The 27,643-nt window shown below is 44.1% G+C and overlaps 1 protein-coding gene across 1 annotated transcript; it reads right to left on the bottom strand.

Moving 5' to 3' along the window:
• Window positions 1-865: 865 nt before the first annotated feature.
• On the bottom strand, window positions 866-27,494 carry LOC119393825 (protoporphyrinogen oxidase). Its single transcript, XM_037661005.2, has 12 exons — window positions 27,301-27,494; window positions 27,087-27,189; window positions 25,129-25,263; window positions 24,745-24,802; window positions 24,291-24,487; window positions 21,601-21,741; window positions 20,051-20,272; window positions 18,705-18,765; window positions 15,259-15,377; window positions 13,501-13,614; window positions 9,439-9,588; window positions 866-1,950 (listed from the first exon to the last, which is right to left on the bottom strand). Exons 2-12 carry the CDS (start codon window positions 27,174-27,176, stop codon window positions 1,768-1,770), a joined length of 1,470 nt encoding a protein of 489 aa, XP_037516933.1. The 5' UTR covers window positions 27,177-27,189; window positions 27,301-27,494; the 3' UTR covers window positions 866-1,767.
• Between the last annotated feature and the right edge of the window lie 149 nt (window positions 27,495-27,643).

Here is a 27,643-nt window from a genome sequence, read left to right as displayed (position 1 = left end):
CCACCAGTTATGTAATTTGCATTCGGTGACGCCCGGTCGCTATTTCCCTCGCCCGCCATGCTGTATAACATACGTTGACGTGGGAGAGAGACGGAGGGGGGGGGGGGAAGAACTTTACTGAGACCCCGAGGAAATGGATCATACGCTTATGGGCTTCCTTGGCAACCAATACAAGTGCACTTGCGAAGAACCCAATACGCTATAAATCATTGCAATTTTACTGAGACCCCGAGGAAATGGATCATGCGCTTATGGGCTTCCTTGGCAACCAATACAAGTGCACTTGCGAGGAACCCACTACGCTATAAATCATTGTAATTTTTTAGAAGTAGGGCACCAGGCACTGTGCCATTTTTCGTCATTCTACAGAGAGCCGTGGTACCTGCTAAACGCATGTAAGGCATTATGCGCACTTTGTTGATGCTGTGCCTGATGACGATGAAGAATTATGGCAGAGCTCTTTGTAATGGGTTAGAAGCATTCAACAACCTACTCGTTGCGCATTTCGCATTGTTTGACGCCTGGTTACAGAAATCGCGTTGTGCGACGCTTGGTGCTTATTTTACTCTTCTACCACGCTATATTGCATATGCTAATGTGGTTCCTTTCCGACATGAAGGCTGTATAGCACCTTTTTGCAAAGCAGTTTCAAGCACCGGCATGGCTCAGAGGTTGAATACTGGGCTCCCACGCAGAGGGCCCAGGTTCGAACCTCGTTCCATCCTGGAATTTTTTATTCGTTTATTTCGAGCGATACTGGTTACGGACACCGGCGGCGGCGGCGGCGGCGGACAACTACGGCACCAAAAACGGCCGGTGAAATGATCTCATAACAGCTTTCGCTGTAAAAGACGAAGACGCCGCCCACAAGAGAACAAAAAATGTAATAAGACGTTTCGGCACCCAGAACGGGAACAAGGCTCCCATTCTCGGTGCCGAAATGTCTTATTACATTTTTTATTCTCTTGTGGTCGGCGTCTTCGTCTTTGTATTCAGTGGCCAGGGCTGAAACTGCATCCTCAATCTTAGCACAGCATCGCAGCTAAGCCACCATGGTGGGTCCTACCAATGGGAAGCTTATGACGACATGTTATGTGATGAGAGATGGGGAAGCGATAGCCTTTGTGAGCATTCAATTAATGTCTCAACCAGCACATCTTGCTTTGCAAGCCTTACTGGATATTAATGACCATTCTGCCACCTCACCCTCTTTGTCGTCTTTAAAATGCACTGGACCGCACGAAACCAATGCGAACCGCAAGGCAGGTTGGTTGCTACTGTGACTAGAATCACAGGCTACTCAATATATGAAAGGAACAAAATGCTCGAGCACTCCAATGCACGGCTAAATGATTCAGCACCTTGCTTACAGTTTCATAGCTGAAAAATTAGGCAGCGAGACAGATGTGAGTCACCTTTTCATCAAACTGACCATTCACTGTTAGGTTATACTGTGACCCCACAACTAGCCAGTTCAATTAAACTACTGAGTCACTGCACATTTTGACTCGTGCACATATCAGGCACATAGGTGCTAGAGGGAAGACCTGGAAGAAAAATGCTGGTTTTTCCACTTCTTTGATAAACTAGTAGGCTCCACCAGGTTAAAAATATGTGCGACCCACACTGTACAGCTTTTGTATAATACCCCATTAAATACACCGTAGGTGATACTAACATTTCAGCTCTCTGCCAAAAAGTGGAGCAGACAAAACACGCTGCTGCGTCGGTTACGGTCAACCTACTAGAACATGTTACAAAGGTCAACTATGCTCTCAGGGTTTCTAGATACCCCTCAACAGCTTGCTTTGCATGGTAGATGCACTCGTTGGCAGATGGACCTCTGTACGATGCTCCAAGCAGGGTCAAAGGCACCTTGTGGTTGCTGATAAACTCACAAATATTCGACATGCGCTCAAGGTGGCCGACCAAGTACTGCGGGACACATTCCTGTAACAAAAAGTGAGACTGGTTAAACTTTTGCTTGCTCCTCAAAAGTGAAAGATTACAGAAGAGGAGATGCATTCGGTGTACGATACCGGTAGCTGACAGACGCTAGGCGCGTCTACACAAGTGACTCCGAGCCATGATGACCGAACGAATGCCCCTTGCTTTATTCCCTTCAACCATATATAGAAAGCATGGCGCGTAGCGCCCTCTACATCTCTCCCCCGAGATATGCACACAACAAAAACACGACACATCACAAGTCAAGTCTTTTCGGAGTCTTAACTCGGCGACCAAATCTGGTGACTCGCACTCTGCATTCATTGGAGACTTGTGGCGTCGCTGCTGCCGTGGCGTCTGTAACGGTGGCTTGGTCTTCGTGCCCCTCGCTGTTTTCCCTCGATGCTGGCTCGTTGAGTTGGCTCGTCGTTGGGTCTGAATAGGGCACTAGATGCACCCTATTACGCACAAGCACCGCGGTTGGTGTTTCCACGACGTACGAGCGGGGCTTCGAGGCTGGGCTGAGAACGCACGCCGTTTCCTTGATGTCTCGAACCCACACCGTGTCCCCCGGCTCCAGCGGAGGAAGGACGGTCGCAGCACGACGGCGATCAAAGTCTTTCTTCTGCTGCCTTCTTACCTCCTCGTCTTGGCACTTGACAACGTCTGGCGCAGGCCACTTCGGTTCCAGGCAATCCGCTGGCTTGAGAAGCCTGGTTCGCAGGCTGCGGCCCATCAGTAGCTGCGCTGGGCTAAACCCTGTGACGCCTGCAGTGTCTCTGTAAGACAGAAGTGCCAGAAAAGGATCATCTGCTTTCTCGAACATTTCTTTGACCGTGCGCACCATCCTTTCTACTTCCCCGTTAGACTGCGGGTAGTTTGGACTCGAGGTGATGTGTTGGAAGCAATAGTGCTTCGCAAAAGCTGCAAATACGTGTGAAGCGAACTGCGGTCCATTGTCGCTTCGTACAACTTCGGGGATGCCTGAAACGAGCGAAAATACTTTTGACAGCATTGATAACCGCCTCAGAGTTCGTGCTTCGCATGTAGATGACTTCAGGGTAGCGAGAACGATAATCAACTACTAGTAGGTAGTTGTGTCCCCTGTGACTAAATATGTCCATTCCTACTTCTTGCCATGGTTGCGCTGGAGTTTTCGTTACAACCAATGGCTCACTTCGTTGCGCTCGTGTGGCTGCGCACTGCCTGCAGCGACTGACTCTGTCCCGTATTTGCTGCGAAAGTCCGTACCACCACACGGAATCCTGTGCTCTCAGCCGGCATCGGTTAATTCCCTGGTGGCCTTCATGGATAAGTTCGAGCGTATCCTTTTGCAGCGAAGTCGGGATGACAAATCGATTGCCTTTTAGCAGGACGCCGTTGCACAAAGAGAGATCACCTCGATGGTTCCAGTATTTCTTCATGTGCTCCGGAAGCCTGTCTCGACGAGGCCAGCCCTGGGTGCAGTACTTGACGAGCTGGTTGCATTCACCATCCTGTTCTTGGTGCATGCGGACATCATCTGCAGTAACCAGCTTCGTGTCAATGATCGCTGCAACTTGGAATTCCACGAACTCTTCTACCACATCCACTAGACTGATCGACGGCTTCTCGTCCGGAGCCCTTGAAAGAGTATCCGCAGTGGCCAGCTGTTTGCCCGGAACGTAGAGCACGTTGAATTGGTATCGCATAAGTTTGATACGGAACCTTTGAATGCGTGGAGGCATCGTGTCCAAGTCAGCGTTTCCAAGTAGTGTCACCAGCGGCTGGTGGTCGGTTTCCACTGTGAAGTTGAGGCCCCGCACGTACTGGTCAAAACGGTGCACTGCCCATGCTACCGCCAACGCTTCCTTTTCTGTTTGGCTGTAGCGTTGTTCCGCATCGGTTAACGACCGTGATGCAAACGCTACCGCGCGTCGCTCCCCCGATGGTTGTTCTTGCAGAAGAACAGTTCCCAATCCAAATGAGCTCGCGTCGCATGAGACAATGGTATTACGACCGGGATGATACTTCGCGACGCAAAGGTCCGAGGTGAGCATCTCCTTGACCCGATTAAAAGCGGTCTCTTGAAGCGGTCCCCATTGCCATGCATTTTGCTCGCCCAGCAAGGCGCGAATAGGGGCGGTTGCCTGCGAAAGGTTGGGCAGGAAGCGACCAATATGATTAACCATGCCGAGGAAGCGTCTAACACCAGCAACGTCCTTGGGTGGCTCCAAGTTGCGTAGGGCTTCGAGTTTGCTGGGACTCGGCGAGATACCGTTGGCATCGATGATTACACCCAGAAACTCTACTTTGTCTTGACCGAAGCAGCATTTAGACTTGTTGAGTTTAATTCCGGCTCTCCTCAGACGTTCAAGAACCTCCACAAGTCGCTTGTCGTGCTCTTCTCGGTCTTTTCCAAAAACTAGGATGTCGTCGATCATGTTGACGACGTTGGGTTGTCCTTCGAGAATGCGAGCCATTTCTCGCTGAAAGTACTCCGGTGCCGAGGTCAGGCCGAAAGGTAGACGACAGTAGCAGTAGCGTCCGAATGGCGTGATGAATGTGTTGTGTTCTTGGCATTCTTGGGACAATCGCACTTGGTGAAATCCTGCTGTCGCGTCGAGTTTAGAGAACACCTTTGCGTCGCCCAGTTGCCCGAGAACCCATTCGACCGTTGGAAGCATGTGCCTTTCACGGAGAACTTCCTTGTTGAGCTTTGTCAAGTCCACACATATTCGGATGCCGCCTGATGCCTTCGGTACTGCGACCAGACCTGCACACCACAGCGTCGGCTTCGTAATACGCCTGATGACCCCTTGTTTTTCCATCTGGTCCAGCTCTTGCTTCACCTGGTCGTACAGAGGAATGGGAATTCTTCGAGGTACACTGAGCGCAAATGGCTTGGCATTTGGCTTGAGCCTAATAGTGTATTCCTCCCCTACGGTACCAAGTCCATCGAAGATATCCTGGCTAAGAGTGGCGTCGCTTGATGAGCTGGCTGGCTTTTCAGGTCGCTGTGCGGCGTCGACGAATTTCACAACTCCCAATGCGAGTATAGCAGGGTAGCCTAGCAGAGGCGTAGACTGCGAAGGCATGACATACACTGGCTGTACGCAGGTGCGGCTCTTCCATTCCAACGTAGCTCTGAATTGGCCAGACACATTTAAAGGATAATTTCCAGGACCTGTTAGATGACCCTCCGGTTTTTCGAGTTGAGACGGTACTCCCGGAAAAGTGCTTGGAACGACGGTAACTTCCGCTCCTGAGTCGACTTTGAACTTGAGCGGGACGCCGTTCACGTGAACCCAAACGAACTTGGCGTTTGCTTCACGACTGGTCTTGACAGCATGCATCTCGATGGCATGTGACTGTCGGCTGTGCGAACGCTGCTTGGCTAAGCAAACTGCCTCAAAGTGCCCTTTCTTTTTGCAAAAATTGCAAACTGCTTTCTTGGCAGGACAAAATTCCCGCTGATGCGCTTCACGTCCACAGAAGTGACACAGTCCGTGCGTCGCATCAGAAAAAGGGGTTTCTCTTGATGCTGACGTTCGCTCATGGGATTGCCTTTTCGCTGGCTTGTGCTTCGCTGCATCAACGGCGACTGGTCCAGATAACTGGTCTGCGCGTTCACGTTTTTCTCTTTCGGCATCTTCGTGCAGCCGTGCATGCAGGAGCGCTTTGTCCAGCGTCAAGTCAGAGGTGCGGCAGAGTTGTTCTGATAACCTGCTGTCCAACAAGCCGACGATAAATCGGTCTCGAACGAGCCTATCCTCTACGGACGCTGAGCCATAGTTGCATCGTTTGACCATGTTTCGCAACGCAGAATAAAAAGCATCGGCGCTTTCGTCTGTTTGCTGCGTCCGCTTGTGAAAACGATAACTCTCATGAACTTCATTTAGCGGGTGAACAAAATACGAGGTGAACTTGCTTTTCACAACGCTGTACGACAGAGCTTCTTCGGCCGTCAAGTTGAAAGACGCTAGCACGCGTCGAGCTTGAACACCCATGCAGTAAAGAAGCGTTCGTACCCGAACCTCGTCGGTAGCTCGCTGCATTCCTGTAGCGTAGGCATAGTCCTCGAACTGCTCAATCCAGCTGGACCACGTACTTGGGTCGCTGAAGTCGAAGTTTGGTGGCTGCTAAGTCCAGGTACCCCGGCAAACGCAGCGTCGGGCTTGTCTGCCATTACAGAGAGCGAACGGCGGCCACTTCTGACACCATGTACGATACCGGTAGCTGACAGACGCTAGGCGCGTCTACACAAGTGGACTCTGAGCCATGATGACCGAACGAATGCCCCTTGCTTTATTCCCTTCAACCATATATAGAAAGCATGGCGCGTAGCGCCCTCTACATTCGGGACCTCGTGCCATCAGCAAAACCAGAGCTAAAGGTCAACTCCGGAGATTTTTCGAGGTTAATGGAATCTCAATAAAATTCGCTGGGTACGTTCTTTGCACACTTCTGTCTTTTATGAAAAACTACGGGTTTGAGAGATGCGAAGACTGCTTAATATGAATTTTATTGATCACCTCAAACCGCTCACTTGGCTTCCCACAATTATTCGCCACACTGTGCGTGATATCAGCCTGGGAGAAGTGACAGAAGTTACGGAAATGCAGCTACGGGTGTTGGAGGACACAGCAAACTGCTGCAGTGCCGAGAAGGCAACAATAGTGCGTGTTTTTGGCTAGCGTGTGTTTGTCGGTAGTTAATACCATACCATTAAGAAATTATGAAGCAAATGCATTCGGAATCAATACCACTGCCGAAAATTTACACCCATAGGAAGCAGAACGCACTTGTTTACGTCATGTGCTTGCTGGGTTCATCTCTCTACCACCAGATGGCACCACCTCTCCAGGGTGCTCAAGCCTGTGGCTGTGGTAATGGGGTAATATGCTCATACTAGGAAGTCTGCAGACAAACTAAAGCCCTCTAATATTGTCATAGCAAAAAGGAATAAGTTTGTGGATGGCGGCGTTTACCAATGTGGTGATAGGGTCATTGAAATCTATTACAAGCCAAGTACGAGCTACCTCTTCCATGGTGTGCAGCTTACCGCGTACATATCCACCCGGTATATGTTACAAAAAAAAAGTTTCTGTACTGTAAAGTTTATGCATGCACACTCTACAGCCGGTACAGCATTACAGTACTTTCCATACAGTAAGCCAGCACTGCTAAAAGACCCTACTGTCAACCAGACACATGGCAAGAATGGTGTGGCGGGGTCATGATTCCAATGAACATCTGCCCTTCGCGGCTTTTGCAGCTTTTACTTTCCGCACTGGCCAGGCCAATATGCCTTGCACGATTTCCGGTTTGTGCCCATTAATACATACGAAGACAGTTGCTCGGTTGGGTTTAGATTTCCACTTTGCACCTTTTTGCTTATTGAAAATTATTCTCGCATTAGCTGAGCATTTCTGCTATCAGGCACGTGACAGGAGGATCTCAGGAACATAGAATCATCAGTACCTTGACATGGTCAAAAAATCGCTGGAGTTTGCCATTAAACCTACATAAAAGCTATATAAAAGCGCCCAAATTTGTATAAGTATTTGCATAAGCTTTTTCTGAAGGACATTAACAGTGTGAAATCCTCCACTACATAATTCACCTAGCATACCTTGAGTTGTTTGCTCAATATGCCTATTTACTCAAGCTTCTCAGAAAGCTTTCATTTCTCGTTACGTGCAGACTGCTTCTGTGTCTGTACAGGCCTCAATATACAGTAGACTCTCAGTAAATGGAAATCTCTTGAACGGAATTGCTGTTTAGCCCTTACAGGCCCAGTGATTCTGAATAACGTTATCAATTTTGTAGGTCCCTCAGCAAGGACTTGGTAAAGATAAAGTGTTGTTCTTCCTCAAGAGCTCATATTTGGCATCTAGTGTACATATGGTGCCAAGCTGATAGACACAACAAAGGGAGGCCACCTGTGAGCAAAGAAATTACAGAAGTGGTCACGCTGTTCACGCATTCCACTGACGCAGCTTCTTTTTTTCATCGTGAAGAGGTAGGGCATTTACTTTAGTGCTGCGTCGAAAATTGAAATTTTGGCTACTGGGCATTATGCTATCCCATCTAAATAACTGTTTAAGTAATAAATTATGCAAAAATAATAGAACAAATATTACATAATAATGGTATATTAAATTAATTTGGACATTAATTACTCTTCATTGAGAAGCGTGAGCAAATAATTTTTCATTTTTTTGGACTACCATGATCATGCACACCTCAGAAGGTAAAAACCAGTTGCTTACATTGAAAATAATTAATTTGGAACTTAAGGGGTTAAATGGAACAAGTGCTTCTAATGTGATTAGACTTATACTTGAATTCTGCCACCGTGTTGATCTCTCAGTAAATGGAACTCTTGACGGAACATAATTTCCTGGTCCCTTCATATTCCGTTTGACGAGAGTCTACTGTAATGAACATCATTTTAACAAGATATTCCATGTACTCATAGCACAGTAATAAATTTTCGATTGCCTAATGTCCATAAAACAGTGTGTAGGACTTCCATTTCATTACTACAACGTAGCGCTTCATATAATATTCAAGTGCAAGTTTTACATGTAAGTTTTACTGCTACTCTGTACATGTGGTTGTTTGTGAACACGCCTTTCGAAATTCATGCTGCATGACAGAAATAGTCATCCACTCTCTTTTTCATCAACTCATGCTGTCACTGCTATACTCGGCGACAACTTATCTTGACAGTGGAGCAAAGGCCACGGAGGCGGGGCTTCTGCACATTCGTGTTGTTCCGCAAGTAGTATGGCAGCTTGCGGCTGATTTTGGTTTTGCTCGCTCGCATTGCTAACTCGTTTAGAAAACATATTCATGAAAAATGTGAATGGGAGAGGTATTTCGATAGTTCAGTGTACATTTTAGTGTCATATTACGAATATATTTTTCCTGGAGAACTAAATGGCGCATTTGCGGCCGAACACTGACCCACTACGTAACGGATGCCATGTTTACTTTGGAAAACGTGCGTAAAGGTGGCGCTGTCTAAGAAATGGGAAAAAAAAGTAAGGCATTCTTGTAAGGTGAACATTAACTGTATTTTACCTACAACTTACCGCAACTGTTTGAGTCTCATAATAAATAAAGCAGCATTTATTTCAGCAAGGCAAATGAGAAAATTATCAGTAAACCTAAGTGCTATTTCTTGGCGTGGTAGCAGGCATGTGCTTCGGTTCTGTAGCTTCCACAGTGCTGTCAAGAAAAGTTGTCGCAGAGTATAGCAAATATTTCGTATTATATGTATATGTACATATGCACGCTTTCAGATTAAGACTAGCTAGAAGGCATACTGTGTGTCAATTTTTCCCTATTTCTTTGGCTTCTGTATGTGCAGTGCCTCGATGTTCTGCCGTGCATGTGTGCTGTTCACAGAAGTTCTGTGTTTAAAAAGACTGCTGTGAAAGTGTCTTGTCCCTAGTTTGTCGTAAAAACGGCCCAGTTCTTGCCCAACTCATCAATACATACCTTGAGCAAGTTCACGTGGTGTTTCACAGGTGGATCATCAATGTGAAGGTATGTCCTAGCAGCATCCTTAGCAGCTTCCAATATGGCATCAGGGTCAGCACTGTCCACTTCCCCAAAAGCTTGCTTAAACCAGCGGCCACCCATTAAGACCTGAAAAACAAAATTGAGATACATGTCATTCATTCATTCATTCATTCATTCATTCATTCATTCATTCATTCATTCATGAAAGTGCCCATGAATAGCTTTAGGCCTTAGTAAGGGCATGACGCAAATAACTAGGCTTGTGCGAATATTCGAGCTCTTCGAATATTCGAACGAATATTACAGTATTCGAATTCGATTCGAATTTAAATTATTGGAAATTTCGAAGTATTCGAAATGAACGAATAGGTGTATATTAATCCGCATGTAACTCCCCTGTAAAGGTGGTTTCACTGCAGTGGAGAAGTGCTATGCCGTGAATGCACCTTTCCAGAAAGAATCCGAACTGCCGCGAAGCCCCCTTTCAAGGTTAAATGAACAGATTACCCTCACATCGATTCATCATTTTTTAAGTTTAAAAGCTTGTTATGCCAGCTTATATGCTCCAAGTATAGTAAATTTTAAAACGTCACATATTTTTCAGGTTACCACCTGCATTCTACTGAAAGCCAAGTCCTGCTACTATTCAAGGTTGCTTCCACTTCCTTTGAACCAAAAAGAATGAGATTTGCACATGCCTTGTTACAATTTTAAAACATTGTGCCGGTTGGTTGGGTCACGACAAATACGGTCATTTTTCTTTATAATATGTGACATATACTATTCGAATTCGGTTCGAAATTATTCGACCAAAATCACTATTCGCTTCGAATTCGCTTCGAACCTAAAATTTGCTATTCGCACAAGCCTGCAAATAACACAACACTAGCACTCTCTTCTTCCTTGTATTTACTGCAGTGTTATTTACACTATGAATCCCTACTAACACGATTAGCTTTGACTGCTCGTAAGCTGAGAAGATGTAAATAATGACTGCAATTCAGCTTGTCTCATGAGAATGCGTTTCTGCTGTGCAATGCATTACAATCAGTTGCGACAGGTAGATGAGGCAGTATACTCTACTTTCATTTGTATTTTGTCAGTTTACATCTGGCAGAACTGTTTTTCTTAATCTTGGGTTTTTTAATCTCGTGACATCTGCTTAAGACTGAGAGCTGTATTTACATTAATCTAATGCACACCCTTTTAACAGCGGAGCAGTTTAAGCTCTTGGTTAGCCCGCGTAGCATTCGCAAAAACTCAGCCCAGCTGTGTGCCGCCTCGTGTTGCTTAGCAACCACCTGCTACAGCTGCCTCGGCCTAGCAATAGCGATTCCCCGCCAACCCCGCACCTACGAGAGCGCCAAGCCGCGTAACCTCCTTGCACCACATGTGAAGTGTGAAAGCAGAGCTTGGTCGTGACATCAGAGGCGAGTTAAAAGCTTGGAACAGCCGTCGCGGCGACAGACCTCTCGCCTTCTCTACTTCGTGAGTTTGTGCAGCTGCCATGGGAAGACCGAAGAAAGTCCAGAGGCCTGGAAAAGAAGCAGCTTACCAGGAAGGGTGTCATGCGAAAAACCTAGAAACAACTTAGCCAAGTTACGTAAGATCTAGGCGATCACAAGCTCCACTGTTGACTCCAGCCTCGCACCACTGGTGCAAGCTGCACACAATTTTTTTCTGATAAAACCAGTCTGACAAACGACCCCGGGTTACAATCGGATACAAAATCAAAACTATGTTAGCGGCATTGGCAACAGCCTACTGTCAGAGAGGTAAGGCACCGTGTAATTGTGTCATCATTGGTATCATTGCCATCACAAAATGGCATAAGTCAGCAAACTCACTCATGAGTCGACTCACTCAGACTCAGATTGGGCCGTGAGTATGAGTCTGAGTGAGTCCGAGTGAGTAATATTTTGGTGAGCTTGAGACCGAGTGAGTCCGGTTGAGAAAAACTTTAGTGAGTCTGAGTCCAAGTGAGTCCAATTGAGGGAAACCTTGCTGAGTCTGCGTCCGAGTGAGCCCTAAGCGCAGAATATATTTCTGAAGTGAGTCTGAGTGAGCTACACTTTTTATTGCCAACCTATTGTCCTATGTATTCATATTTGACATTACTATCAGCCTTATGGTTCACGTTTATACTCATGTATTTCAACGGACTAGCATTCAAACGCCACCTCGATATTTATTGATTAGAGGCGTTAGTAAGGTGGGGAAGGGGTGATCCTCCCCACCAAACTCTTTCATGGGAAGTTCCTGATAAAAATATCTCGTGTGAGCTGCATCTTCGATAAAAATATGCTTAGTGGAATGCAACCACTGATAATTTGTATTTGAAGGTACGAGATAAAAAGGTGCCATGTAGATCACTGATTATGAGAGATACTGGCATTAAAGAGCATTGACACCATGATTGAAAAAGCTCATTTTACGCTAACGCACTCATGTGTCAACTCACTAAGGCTCAGATTGAGCCGTAAGTCTGAGTAAGTCCGGTTGAGTAATATGTTCGTGATTTTGAGTCCGAGTGAGTCTGGTTGAGGAAAGTTGTGGTGAGTACGAGTCCGGGTGAACCCTAAGAGCAACATATATTTTTTGAGTGAGGCTGGGTGAGTTCCAATTTTTTTGCCAACCTATGCAAAATGGCAACGGAGCACATTTTATTGTAGGTTTGTGTAGGCTCGCGTTCTAGTCTACTGCGACCTGTCTGTGTCATATCTTTTCCCAATGAAGCGCAAATGGTGACGGGCCATTTTCGCTATGAAAGCTAACTTTAAAGGAAAGTTGTTTAGCACGCTGAAGATAGTTGCTAATGAGTTGTATCACGTCCTATTTGAGTGCCTGAGACTTGAGTCCTTGAGCGATGCAAGCTATGAGAGAATATATTCAGTGGTATGCCAACAAGGAAGAGCTTTCATGTGCCAGAATTGAAAAAATATTTGAACGTTGAAGACAAGCTTGCAGACTTTGTTAAGCAACTACATGTAAGCCAAGCTTCTCAAGGTAACACCCTTTAAAGTGGAACGTGATTGAGGCCTATAGAGAAGTGATTTTAAAGCCAGCAGAACATTGATCGAGCAAGAAAAAGAATTGCCAGAAGAACAGACTTTGGTCTTTTATTTTGCTTGTAGTTTTCCTTTTTTTGGTCGTTAATGTAGGCGCATGCCATAGCTATCGTGTAAAGACCAGGTGAACATCATGTTCAGGTACAGAATCATTTTCATACTTTAATATTGCAAAAATTGTGTGTTAGACCAAGGGGTAGGACAAAACCATGTCAATACGGTAACCACACTACACTGCAGTTGCTGATGATTCTCTTTGTAGCAGACCATGGATCAATGATGCAACTGCAAGCTTGCAAGAACATTTCAGAGTGTGCTAGTGAATACATACTGTGACACCATGCTGTGTTCACAAGGTAGGCATTGCTGCATGACTGGTATGCAGTGGCCACTGCCTTCTAAGTGACCGTCGCCCTGTTGGCTAGAATGCTTGGTCCTCCTCTCTGACATCGAGCACCTCATACTGATGCAGCCATATTTACCAATGAAGCCATAGAAGACAATAAAGAATGGACTCCTGCGCTCTTCTCTGGCTAAATTCAGATATATTCATGCAACTGTAATGCAATCAACATCATTTAGAGTGAATAGTTCAAAGTGTCATATCAACGACGCATTACATAATACCACATCAACCCAATATTGTGCCCTATTTTGTACTTCGACAGGAATTCTAAAATGAAAATTAGTTACTAAGTCCAACATAGTACCTTCTTTTCTTGTAATATATGAAAAATACTAACCAACACAGCTTTCAAACAAGACACATTCATAAGTTTGATTCGTGTTACTTGGTACATCACCGATTAAATTTCCTATGAGCAATTCTAGAAAAAATTTCTTCTAAATAGGAACAGCTAAGGAAGGTGTCCCATGAATATGATGCATACAAATGTTTGCAGTAGGAATTAATGAGCACACCAGTATATGGAGAAACCGCGCAGGCCACGAAAACTGATTGGTATCTCACAGTGATGCGTGTCTTCGTGTCATACTGCCCGTCGTGCTCGGGGAAACAACAGGAGTCAAAGTTGATGTTGAGCAAGTGAGGAACCTCAAATGAAGGAACCATGATTCCTGAGCACTGAAAAAAAAAAGAAATTACACGTGTCATTTAATTACATCTGAATATAGCTGAAATGTTGTCAACAAGTTTTCGTCACTGCATGTTTATAAGTTCCTCGTTGTTGCCTTATAGATGCACTACAACATACAGAGACTATACATTTTCCAGTCACTTCCAGATCTTGCAATCCACTGAAACTAAACTTTGACACAACTACATTCAGGAGCATCTTTCCAGGATGCTGAAGTGGATGTTAAGACAATGCTGTTTAGAAAAATGCTCAAAAACTGGCAGTAGCACTTCATTGCAGCAATAAGCTATGCCTGACACAGTTTATGCCTGCGTTTGCCCACTGCCAGTGCTCACTGCCAGTGCCCACTGACAGTGCTTCAACAATTCAGCCACACTTGATCAGAGAGCACTAAAAACTGAAGACAAATGTCTACATGTAGTCTATAAACTATTCTATTAACATCCAAGTCTATTCTTCATTTCAGGTAAATTGCAAGTGCTGACACCGTAAAAGAAGTGATGGGCATGCCACAGAGTGGCTACCTGAACCTGCATTTGCTTAAAGGTAGCCACGAATCCATTGTACAATAATTCAAAGCAGGTCATGGTGGTCACTTGTGCATGGCTGTAAAATACATGTGTCATTCCTGTAGTGTGAGGTTGACAACTTTGTGAAAAATCAGTGCATGTGAAAAATTCTAGTTGCTTTTGACTGCAAGCTTGGTGGTGCCTGCTGTGTCTAAACTCACCTGCTAGTCACAAGGTACAATCCCAAATGCTCATTTTCCTGTGAGCTTGTAGTGTTGAAGCCACCCCGGTGAGAAAAACAAAGGGAGCTTGATTGGGTTCCGAGCAAAAAGGACACGACCTCTTGCCCATAAGTGGGTCATCATGATCTTAATATGCTACCACAGTTAATGCCACAACATTCCTAGACGGCATAAAAGCATTTAAGTACCTAGTGTTTACACAAGACCGCCTTCTGTGTAACATTCACAGGTGTGAGGAACCAGAAGCCCGATTTTTAATGTATTAGTACATTACAGTTTCACCATACCGAAAGCACCACTCTTACCACGAGAAGACACTTGGTAGACGAGAAAATGCACAAAAAGAAAAGAAGATGCGGGTGGCGACGCCACCTTGAAATTCCTGCACCAAACCCCGTGAAGTCGTAGATTTTGATGGCGTCTACTAGGTCACACGTAGTCCCTAATCGGTAAAAATGAAGTACATGGTCCTCTGAGGGGGCTGTAGACTTAGGTAGCATGCCAAGTTTCAGGAAATTTCGTTGAGCCAATGTCACCAAAATACGAAAAATACACTTTAAAATCCATGACGCAATGCGTGGAGATTCCAACGCAAAATTCAAAAATGAAACTTGACCTTGATTTCCTCCTCTATTAATAAACATATCATGGCAAAATTAATGACATTAGATTTCTTGAGGTACACTTTATCAATCTAAGCCGATTCATCATCTCATTTAGTGTCCCCTTAACAGTGAATTTCTCCCTCCATAAGGTGATAATAATTTATACATGAGAAGTAAGAAAGGAATGCACCCAATTTGCATCATAACAATAAACGGAAATGACACTGCCTTTATTCTTTTGCTTGGATGTGAGATGATGCGAAACGAAGACTTGCCTCATGGGGAAGCACCTGACCCTTGAACTCCAAGTTGACAGATGCCAAGTGGACAGATGGTATAGACAGCAGAGATTGAGCAAGCTCCGGCCAATCATGAATCAATAGCTGGGACAGCTCTGCGTGTTCAGACCACATATGCACACACTCTAGCAAGCCGACACAGAAAACACACAGCCTGTAGAACAATTCCCACACCACCCCGTACTGCGCACAAATGCTCACTGATACCACAGATTCACATACAGTACATTTCTTCTAATACGAATCAAATTTACAGTAAACTCACGTTAAACAAAACCTGAAGGGACCAGAAAAATATGTTCCATTTAACAGAAGCTCCGTTTACTGAGAGATGAACTGGGGTGCAGAATACAGATACAGAACCAATCATGTTAGAGGCAGTTCCATTTAAGCAGCAGTTCCGTTTAAGAGATTTCTGTTTACTGAGAGTCTACTGTCTTTGTTTAGCTCTGGAACTGTACGTAAGCTACATAAAAAGACATTTACACAGAAGAATAAGAGATGCCTTGTTCTCAATCCATGGTTGTCACCATAAACATACACTGCATAGCTAAGGCTGTGTTTTCACCTTCTAGGCACCGCATTGTCCAGTGATGTCTGTTGTCTTCTTGCGGCAGGTTTCAAAATGCGCCTTTATTTCTTCTAATACCCCTGGTTTGTCCTAACTAGAGCTGTGCGAATAGCAAAATTTTGGGTGCGAAGCAAATTTGAATATTGGAGTGTGAGTGCGAATCGAATTGAATATTTTTCTAATATTTCTCGCATATTTCTCGGATATTTTTCGAATACTTCGAAGTGTAATTGCAGAAAAAAAAGTTAGAGAGGATTCCTAAGCATATTCTTATGAGATAGCAACATGAAAGTGTTTCTTTTCGCTAGGTTGATGAAGCGCCGGCGGGGTGGTGTTTCATAGTTGCCTTATCAAGAATGAGGTAATGTAGAGTTTGTCAGTGCACTTAGTTGGGCCAGTTGGTTCTGCATGTCAATGAAGTGGATGCGCTTGAAAGACACTCCGCACTGTGTGTCCCGTCTCTTCTTCGTCCTCGTCTTTCAAGCGCATCCACTTCATCGTAATGTAGAGGCTGAATTGTATTTATGTACATGATTTGGTGCAACCAAAGTGTTGCCGACAACACTTCACACGTGATAGGCAAAGATGCCATTTCCTCAGCCTCTCCTCCCCTTTCAACTTCTGTGGAAGCCCAACTGATGTGGTGGACAAGGGTGTGCTCCCTTCAAGTCCGAAGTTCCAAATCTACCTCGTAGACATCGACATAAAAGAACGTCTGAAATTTTGGATGCTAAAAAGCTTCGGCTTCCAATTTTTCGAACTTCCTGCTCACATTTCAGGCCCAAAACAGCATTAACTGAGCCCCCACCTCTGCCACATCTTTCACCTCCAAGTTGGAACCAGCGTTTTCTTGAGTTAATACATTGGCGAGCGTAGCGGAGCTTGAAAGACAGCTTTGCCGCAATACCGGGGTGTGATGAGGTGAAGCATATCGAAAATCTAAGGACCACTTACAATCGGACGCTGACTGTGTCTTGGCCAAGTTCAACCATCACAGAGCTTGAAAGGCAGCTTTGCCGCAATACGAGAGTGTAATGAAGTGAAGCATATTAAAAATCTGAAGGGGTCACTTTTAATCGGACGTTGACTGTGTCTTGGCTAAGTTCGACCGCAATGGAGCTTGAAACGCAGCTTTGCAGCAATACGAGAGTGTAATGAGGTGAAGCATATTGAAAATCTGAAGGGGTTACTTTTAATTGGACGTTGACTGTATTTGTTTTTGGGAAGTTCGAATAGTAAAATTCCAGTGCGAATCGAATAGCAAACACTATTCGAAAAATATTCGAAATTTCGAATATTCGCACACCCCTAGTCCTAATGTAGTTTTGGCCATTGCTGTCGCGACAGTAGCTTAAAGTAAGCTTTGAGAGCTTCTTACAACTTCTAGAGTGTGGTAACCTCTTGCTTGTACACTCAATTCAGAGCCCACATCATCGTTGACAACTAGACGTGTAGCAGTGTGAAGCCGGGCTTTCGAGTTATTAGTGGATCATGAGAGGTACTACTGTACAGTGTGCTTTCCTGTTAGCACTAATAATTTTCTCCTGATCTACCGTAAGAATGAACCAACTCGCCCAACAAGTCACTTTATTGACCTAACACATTAAACGGGTATGCTTGCATGGTTTGAATAAATGACTACAAGGTGTTAAACATCTCGCTTTTGTTTTTCATGACTACTAGTCAGAGCTAGTTGTCACTTTTAGTTGACCACTGTCAGAGCTACAATATTTTCTCACATGTAACCCACACAAATATGTATGTATGTATGTATGTATGTATGTATGTATGTATGTATGTATGTATGTACTTTGTTTATTTATTTATTTATTTATTTATTTATTCATTTATTACGAATACCTACAGCACCTGAGTTGGGCATTATCGTATGGGATTAATTACACAAGTAAAATTGTAAGAAAATGTCGCAAATCAGCAGTATCGAAACCACAGAACTAACATATGCAGACATAGTGGTAAAACAGACAATACAATCATAAGAAAGCGTAATACATCCATTATAAAGACATTATTATAAACACATCCATTATAAAGACACTCGAAGTAATATATAAAAATGGATTTAAAGAACGTTCTCCATGGCAGATGAAAAGTTCGGTGCAGATTCGATTTCATCGGGAAGCACATTCCATTCTTCAATTGTTACAGGAAGTAATGAAAACTTAAAAACCTTAATATAACAGTGGCAGAGCCTTATTTTTTTTGGAATTGTCACGTCTCTTATACTGATATTGAGGTTGTTTTAAATGTATGTTCTTATCGATTTCTGTGTTACCGCTGTAGATGTTACGTGCAAGCCTTAATATGACTATTTTTCTGCGTGTGGAAAGTAACTTCCACCCCAGTTCTTCTCCGATTCGCGAACTTCTAATTTTGTAATCATGGTTTCCCATGACGAATCTTGCAGCTCTTTTTTAGACTCGCTCTGCCTTATTTTCAAGAACATTTGTGAAGGGGTCCCACGCTGCGCATGCGTATTCCAAAATGGGCCTAATAGTAGTGATGTACAAAGCTTCCTTTAATGCTTTGAGCGCATACTTGAAATTCCTTTGGAAAAAGTGTAATAAGCAACATGCTTTGGTGCATGTCTTGTCATAGACATTACTTTGGACCTAAAGTAGGGGTGCAAATCATGTAGGAATTTCGTTGCACAAGTGGGCTTCACGGCATTGCTTCATAGTAATACAAGGAAGGCAGCTTCACGGCAATAGGCAGGATCTTTCATTTTTAAATTTCTTTTTTCCATTGTCTGTCGTTGGCTGTGCACGTTATATGCAATGGTAGAATATAAAAACCATAATGCAAGTACATGGCAACATGTGTAGCTTACTTCGTGCTGGAATGCAGCTGAAGACGTAGTCCACAGGCTTTGCTAGCTCTGCAAATGACACCTGAGCCATAGAAAGAGAATTACTACACATATTTAGCTACATATTGCGTGTGCTCTATTTTATCAGTGGATGAAATCAGCAAAATGCAAAAATGCATCGTCACAAAATCGTCGCAGTGGTCACAAAGAAGCTTGAGGATGGAGAACGAATGAATAAACAAACAAATATTTTTTTTATATTTTTGCACAAAGGCAAAATTTTTTTGTAATAAATTCAACAGAGAGGTGGCACAGACTTTTTTTCACTTCACCTTCACTGGCACATTTGACTACATGTTTCCGATATCACACATAATGTCTCACATTGAAGAAATCAGCGTGGGTATTCTCTATACAAAGCTTCATTTTCAATTTGAAAAGTGTCTCAAGTCTTACACATAATTTTCTGCACATGTTAAACATGAGAAAATGTTTACCAGGTGTACTGAATATCTGCACAAAATGGACTACTGTCCCACAAGTTGAGTTTTCAGTTCTGGTGTATAGATGGTCACATTTCCAGCAGTAGTAAGCATCAACAAAAATGCTTTCACAAGTTGTCCCACGGCATTATCGAAAGTTTTGTCAACCATGCAAAGAGTATGGTGGGGAAGATTTATAGCTCAGTCTCAAGATTGATGACAATAAGTGTTACGCAATTAACTAGGCAAGCATTAACTAAACTGCACCCACTGCAACGTGAGTGCAGCTAGCCACAGATTGCACCTAGCAGTGCTAAGTTATGAAACAGCAGTGGTGTTTTCTTTTATTTGATATCCATACTGTTTATTGCCAGCACCATCTTAGAGCTGCCACACGCTTGTCCGATTTTGTAGTGACATGTTAGCTAGTACCCTATCAAGACAATGATTACTTCTTAAGGTTCTATAAGGCGTGTTTTTCTAACAGATCGTGTTTCTGAGTATCACTTATAGTACAGCGGCATTGTTGAAACATTTCCAAGTGCCACTGATCACTTGGAGTTCTTTTTTTTCTTTGTCCTAGCAATTACTAAACAAACTAAAAGAATACAACTAATGTTTTCAGCCGTTAGTGACCAATCTTGATTTTTCATTTCTTTTCGAGACCGAGCAACTTGCTGCTCATATTGTGAGTAACGGTATAAATTTCCTTCTTGCTTTTCGAACAAAACTCAGTCTGCAGTTCGCGATTCACATGCCGCACGTCCTTTGTTCTTTTGCATTCACCTTGTGGGTAACCATGCCTGCCTGCAACAGTGCAGGAGAGAGATGAAGCCTACGCTAGTCAGCTTGCTTTCATTACTCAAGGCTCGATTGCATGCTCACCAGGATCTTTCCGTCTGAACTCGGCTTTAGCGACACGTTGGCCTCGTTGACGTACACTTGTACGTTTGGAGCTGCGTCCAGCTTTTCGGCAAGGGTGTCAACCAGCTGCTGCAGGCCACGGCGCAGGCTCCACCTGGACCATTCTATGGAGCGGGCGGCCAAGCTTTCGGCACCACCCTCCTCCATTTTGAGCATGTTGACAGTATGCTTGGCCTGATTGGCCTGTGCAAGGACAAAATTATTTGTTTGGCCGTGGACACATATGTGAGAACAATCAAGCCATTCGCTCACTTGACTTTCACAAAGACTTGCTTTTATGACTCGTTGCTGCAACATTTCAACATGATTCAATTACCGTATTTACTCGCGTAATGAACCCACCCCCCACTTTGGTCCTCGGAAAAAAAAAGCTTTTTTATTGTGTGTATATGCTGATTTGATTTTGGTTTGATTGATAATGTCGTTGAAGATCTTGAGGAGGGTGTCCAGTGCCGCATGAAGGAAATGCGCACAGACATCGCGGTGATCCCCGGTGGCCTGACGTTCGTGCTGCAGCCCCTTGACGTTTCCATTAATAAGCCTTTTAAGGACAACGTGCGGCGGCTGTACACGGAGTGGATGGCCAACGGGAACCACGACCTGACTCCTGCCGGTAAAATAAGAAGGCTGTCCATCGAGATGCTGTGCCGCCGGATTCTGAAGGCGTGGAGCCAGATTCCGAGCGATATGATCGTCTGGAGCTTCAAGAAGACTGGGATCTCTAATAGCCTGGACCAGGGGCGTAGCCAGAAATTTTTTTTCGTGGGGGGTTCAACCATACTTTATGTATATTCGTGCATGCATTTGTATGTGCGCATGTATATATACGCAAGCAAAACTGAAAAATTTCGGGGGGGTTTGAACCCCCCCAACCCCCCCCCTGGCTACGCCCCTGGCCTGGACGGTACAGAAGACGATGCGCTGTGGCCTGGCAATGATGAGGCGGCAGCAGCAAGCGACATAAGCGAGGAAGACACTGACGGCGATTGAAGTGAGTAGGAGCGCCAAAAAGTGGCCGGTTGGTGTCATCAATAAAGCTTCGTTTTTTTTTTTTTCGCATACATTGCGTACAAACGGTTACTTTTTAAAGACTGAGGTATAATTATCGAATTTCTGAACACCGTCATGTGATATTTCAACTTTATACCTACCGCAATTTTTTTCCGCATAATGAACTTCCCCCTAAATCTGCATCAACATTTCTGAAAAAAAAAGTGGGTTCATTATGCGAGTATATACGGTATTGCTAGGCTAACTTTGAAGCCACATTGAGCATATGCCTCCGCTCCAAACTTTTGCAGTGTGATTCGGTATGCTTCAGTGGTCCTTCGACATCACTCTTAAATCACTTTAAATCAGACAAAAGGAACGTTGAAAAGAACAGATTGAAGGACGCTGTGAAAAAAATGCATTAAACCATTTCTGTGCGACAACACACTCACAACGTCCTCGTCTTCAGCACTTCTTGCCTCTGTCGATATTCGCTGCACAATGGCAGTAGGAATACTCACCTGTTGCACCTGAGCCTTGATTAAGGAGCCGTGCAACATGGCACCCTCAAAGGCATTGGGCAGCAGCGACCGGAAGCTGATTTCCTTTGAGCAGCCAGCACACATACTGCGCGTCACAGGATCCATAATGTAGTCGGCAACCTGCATCATTAAATGTGAATGGTTCCCCGAGATACGTTGCAAACACAAAATTCAAGTACGCTGCTCAGGAACATACAAGTAGCATGGAGAACACGAAAACCGTTGAAAAGGTTCCATTTAGATGTCTTGATAAATAAAGAAAACAAGCATGATTGCGTGCACCATAACGCAAACACTTACAATGGCTAAAGCCTGGCCATGAATTTGCACCACTTTTGGGATAGGCTGACAGTGCACTGAAAGTGCAAGTGATGGGACACGAGCATGTGAAGGCAGCAGAAAGATCGCTCGTCAGCATGAGTCCCAACGACTGGTTTTACTTTTCTGTTCCTTTTCCTTCCGGGGCCCTTCACTATTCCGTCTTACTGTCAGTGAAGAGTACTGGGAGAAATTGCACTATTCGTTTTCGCTCATGCAGTGTGATCATACCCGCTATACCCACTGATCACACCTGCTATGGCAGTATACTTGGGCGTGACAAGTTTGTGCAATGACATCCCCTTGAGTCATCTCGTCAGTGGCAGCAAGAGTTAAACATTAGAGCTGTGCGAATAGCAATATTTTGGGTGCGAAGCGAATTCGAATAATAAAGATCGAGTGTGAATCGAATCGAATAATTTCGAATAATTTTCGAATTTTTCTCAAACATTTTTCGAATAATTCGAAGTGAAATTACAGAAAAAGTTGCAGAGAATCCCTGAGTATGTTCTTGTGAGATCGCAACATGAAAGTGTTTTTCGCTAGGTTGATGAAGCGCTGGTGGGGTCATATTTCATAGTTGTCTTTCTTATCAAGAGTGAGGCAATGTAGAGGCCGAATTGTATTTATGTACATGATTTGGTGCAACCAAAGTGTTGCTCACAACACTTTACATGTGATAGGCAGAGATGCCATTTCCTCAGCCTCTCCTCCTCTTTCAACTGCTGTGGAAGGCCAACTGATGTGGCGGACAAGGGTGTGCTCCCTTCAAGTCCGGAGTTCCAAATCTGCCTCGTAGACGTCGATATATAAGAACATCTGAAATTTTGGATGCTAAAAAGCTTCGGCGTCCGATTTTTCGGACTTCCTGCCCAAATTTCAGGTCCAAAACAGCATTAATTGAGCCCCCAACTTTGCCACATCTTTCATCTCCATATTGGAACCAGCGTTTTCTTGAGTTAATATATTTGCGACCGTAGCGGAGCTTGAAAGGCAGCTTTGCCGCAATACGGAGGTGTGATGAGGTGAAGCATATTGAAAATCTAGGGACCACTTCCATTTGGACGTTGACTGTGCCTTGCCCAAGTTCGACCGTAACGGAGCTTGAAAGGCAGCTTTGCCGCCACACGGGGGTGTGATGAGGTGAAGCATATTAAAAATCTAGGGAGCACTTCCAACCGGACTTTGTCTCTTGGCTAAGTTCGACCTAAATCTAGGGAGCACTTCCAACCGGACTTTGTCTCTTGGCTAAGTTCGACCTAACGGACCTTGAAAGGCAGCTTTGCCGCAATACGGGGGTGTGAGGAGGTGAAGCATATTGAAAATCTAGGGACCACTTCCAATCAGACCTTGACTGTCTCTTGCCCAAGTTCGACCGTAACGGAGCTTGAAAGGCAGCTTTGCCGCAATACGAGAGTGTAATGAGGTGAAGCATATTAAAAATCTGAAGGGGTCACTTTCAACCGGACGTTGACTGCATTTATCTTTGGGAAGTTCGAATAGTTCGAATAGTAAAATTTCAGTGCGAATCGAATCGAATAGCAAACACTATTCGAAAAATAATCGAAATTTCGAATATTCGCACACCCCTATTAAACATTACCTAAAACATGTGATGCAGGTATACAAAACACCCTTTCCAGTTGACCAGGTCACGACAAACGGAGAAGATTGTGCAAGCGTAGATTTAGGTTCTGTTAAAGACAGGTTACTGACTTGGAGATGGTAAGTAATGATGACTGCATAGATAGTTACAAACAAACAAAATATAGTAATAAATATGAGCATTCGAGTGGGCTTTAGCAACACATTTTATAATTTTAAATAGAAGCACTTAAATGGGAGATGGCCACTCCACTTGCCTAAAGTGGATATTGTCACTTAATTATAGGTAGCTCTTCCAAGCAGGTGCTCACATTAGTCCTACTGGCGCCAAATACGCATGTGGCGTGCAGGAGTGTACAATTAGAAGTGTTCCAGTGGTCATGTAGTGGAGTACATCCCGTATGTAGGGAAACAATGTGTGTCGTGCTCACCTCCACTCTCGCCTTACAACCCCACTCTTATTTTCACTTAGTATTTTGCCTTGTGGGTTGACAAGGAGAGCTGGGTCCAACATTCATGCAAGCTTCCCTTATGGCAATTTGTTTTTGACATGCTGGTGCATTTTTTTCAATAATCACAGAACCTTCCTTGTCTCTCCAGAGCAAAAGTATCGTAACTGCTCAGAAGATGAACTTCCCGAGTCTGTCACATGCCGCACGGTGGCACTGCTCTAATAAATTTTTAACAGGGGGTCAGAACATCTGGGCATCTTCTCTGGCAGTACATGAGCATATTTGTGTGCTTACTTCTTTGTTAAAGCGCTTCCGCATGAAGTCGTGAATACTCTCGTCACTGCCTATACTAGGGCGGCCGGCAACGAACAGCTCCTTCAGAAGAGGCAGAAGCAGGGGCGTGCGGAACATCTGACCAGGCCACAGCATCTCCTTGAAAGAACTGGGCAGTGGAGTGAGGCGTCCCTTGTTCAGCACCATCTGCTCTCGCCCTGAAAGACCGAAGAAGATATGGTATTACAATGAATTAGGCATGTAATGAAGAATTACACGGCTGATGACACAAGAAGATGACAGCTCCACGGAATATTGATTGGGATGAGAAATGGATTCGCATGCTGCAAATTATAACGTGACAGCTTAATCAAGTCTAAAATCATATGGAGTATACTTCTCTGCACCATCAGCTGTCATAGTACTGCATTTACAGATTTATGAACAAATAGATAGATATTAAATACTGACTCACCTGCAGATGAGGATATAGGGACTGCCAGAACATGGTCAGACAATCCTAGGTCCTGGGCCTGAAAGCATTTTGTTTGTTAATTAAGTATGATTAATAAGGCTTCATCGTAAAAGCTTATTTACATATGTAGAAGATCACAACTTTCTGGCCGAGGCAGTTTTCATGTTAACATTCTTAATGTACGGTGTTTACGACCATGACAACAACAACAACAAAGCGGATACTGGCGAAGCGTAATGGCTACCTGAATATATTTGAGGTTGATACAGACAATGCACGGCAACATCAGTGCCTATGAAGTGTTTCTCATTGTTTGTTAGCTACACATGACAAATTAATTTGTAACTAAGCATGCATATAAGCAGCACATGAGTGGATACCTACCAGCTGTAAGGCATTTCGTCCAGAGTTACCGCCAGCACGCATCGAACTGGGCCCGTGTTCGTAGACTGTCCCATCAGGTAGTGAAGTGGATCGAATCCAACCACCAAGACGCGCGCTCCTTTCTATTAGCAAGATCTGTAGATACCCCATTTTGTCATTGCATAATTAAGTGCACCAAGGCATCAATGGCAGTATAATTATTAAAAATAACAATGTTTTCTGCTACTACTTCACTGCTATAAAAATGAAGGCTCTACAATGAGAATGACAATACGAGAAGGTGAGTGCTGAATTAAGTTACAAAATATTAAAGAAAAGAAACACAGAATGACAGCCTCAGCAATAATACTAACTTGTAGTCATAACTTAGCATTTAAACTCAGAGAGTCAGGCCACATTGCAATAAATTTGCTGCTTCTTTCATTGTTACAGACATCTGACAAAGGTTAGGCCAGCTATAGTTTTTAAATGTTTAGCTGTCGTGGACTTCCAGATCTGTTTGAAATACACTTAAGGACATCATTGAGCATTTTACAATTTTATTGCTCAGCACAGAAATGAAGAGAAATGATTCAATCAAAGGTCAAAGCCCTCTCAGGTGCACCCAGGAGTCTGTATACCAAGTTTAGGATACAATGTATCTGGGCCGCTATTTCCAGAAAAAAAGAAAGTTACCTGATAAGTAGGCTGGATGTATTATGACAAACACATGCAAAATAACTTTTTTTACACCAACACAGGTACTGCAGGCAAGATACTATTCTCCAACACACATAAACGAACTCGTTACAATTCAAACCAATAGCTCCGAAATGTCCCGTACCTCGATGCCACGGATTTTTATTACTATGCGCACCTTACACACTAAAACAATACTGGTATGTCATTGATTGGTTAGTACGGTTGGCTTTACTGTTTCTAAATGTCCAATCCAAACTTGTATATCAGGTACAACAACCACTGAACAGTTTCTCAGATTCTTACAAGCAATCTCGAAAAATATGCTCGAGGGGTTCAGCATAACTTTGCCTAGACAATAAAGTGAACATTTACACATCTAATCAGACCATGCAGCACTCCAAAAATTTAGACAAAAATGCAGACAGATAAATTTTAGCTTTCTTTCCAGCCAGTAGAACGGAGCAGCTGGTTCGGTAGAAATATTACATGCAAAAGGTGCAAAGATGCATGAATAGGTACAATGTAGCAATCCTTTTCCTCACAATCAACCAATCCTGACCATACCATACAGTATCTGCCAGATGAACGTATTATTCAAGGGACTTTGAAGAGCAGTGTGTATTATTGAGGTTGAGGTAAGAACACAAAACTGGACACCTGACGAACAACCAATCCTACTGCTCAATGAAGGATGCACGTGTGGGCGAGATAGCGCAATTGGTGGAACATGCCACACACTTCAATATATGAAAACACAGTGTCTGGATATTGGACGGTGATCATCAGTGCACAGAACTGCTTGAAGACAATTCATACCGTATCTGTTTTGTTTTGGTCATACCAGATGTATTTTCTACGTGCAAACAGTGTATTTTTCGGTAGTCTATCAGAGATTCACCGTATTCATTAACTAGTGTTATGGCAGTTTTGTAGGCAATGATCGCACATTGATTATAATCTCTGTTTTGCTGGACTCGTCACGTCAGCAAACGCGGTTACGTGTACGTGAGAAGTATAGTCATCTGGTGCTTATATAGAAGTCTAGCTCGTTCCCCGGCTTTATACGGTTGTCATAAGGGTGCAACTTCGATCGCAATCGAGCCCGATACCGACAGGCATTTTAGGGCCCGCTTGGCTCCTTCCCGCAGCTTGCGCTAATGAACCGATTAATCGAAACCGATCAATTCGATCCCGATTGAAAGTGCGTCGCGTGACACCCGTATTGCACAACGTGGAACAGGGCGAGTTCACAGATGGCACAAGCATATAAGTCTCACTTTTTTCACGGCTTCCTTCCCAAGAGTGGAAAGGTAGTACGCCGTGGCGAGGCCACTGATTCCACCGCCAAGAACACACACCGTCGCCATTTCGTGAGCTTTCCTGCAAGTGAAGCGGCATGTAAATTCAACCTACGCTTTCAATATCATTATTCCCGCTTTCCCCACGTCTGCAGCCAATCGAGGAGCAATCGATTAATATTGGACTGCTAACCAGCAAATGAGAACGCGAGGCTCTTATCATTCACGATTTTTCTTTTTTAAGTCGTTATCGGTGACAGGTGAATCGTTGGTGACCCGAGTCACTTCAATGACAACTTCGGTGCGCTCGTTGGCGCAATCAAAAACTTTCCGCCTTGCACTAGCGCAGCACGCGCACAGGTAAAGACATACAAACTAAAGCACCTCGCGACTAACACATGGGGCCATGGGGCAACAGATACGCACGTGCTCAAGGTGCATTCACACCCACAAGGTTGTCACACGTGCGCCTACGTGCGTTCAGCCATGCCGCCTCACATATACTTTTTTGTTTCGTTTTTGTAGCGAGAACATTC

The sequence above is a fragment of the Rhipicephalus sanguineus genome, chromosome 5, assembly GCF_013339695.2.
Source record: "Rhipicephalus sanguineus isolate Rsan-2018 chromosome 5, BIME_Rsan_1.4, whole genome shotgun sequence".
Lineage (NCBI taxonomy): Eukaryota > Metazoa > Arthropoda > Arachnida > Ixodida > Ixodidae > Rhipicephalus > Rhipicephalus sanguineus.
This window is presented reverse-complemented; position numbering and strand designations above follow the sequence as displayed.

What these genes read in the sequence shown, in the direction of transcription:
- LOC119393825 (XM_037661005.2), bottom strand. Translation starts at nt 27,176, where the DNA reads ATGGCGACGGTGTGTGTTCTTGGCGGTGGAATCAGTGGCCTCGCCACG. An exon ending in GACGAAATGCCTTACAGCTG is followed by an intron (nt 24,803 to 25,128) that starts GTAGGTATCCAC and finishes AAATGCTTTCAG; the next exon opens with GCCCAGGACCTAGGATTGTC. An exon ending in CAGCTGCATTCCAGCACGAA is followed by an intron (nt 15,378 to 18,704) that starts GTAAGCTACACA and finishes CTGAACACGCAG; the next exon opens with AGCTGTCCCAGCTATTGATT.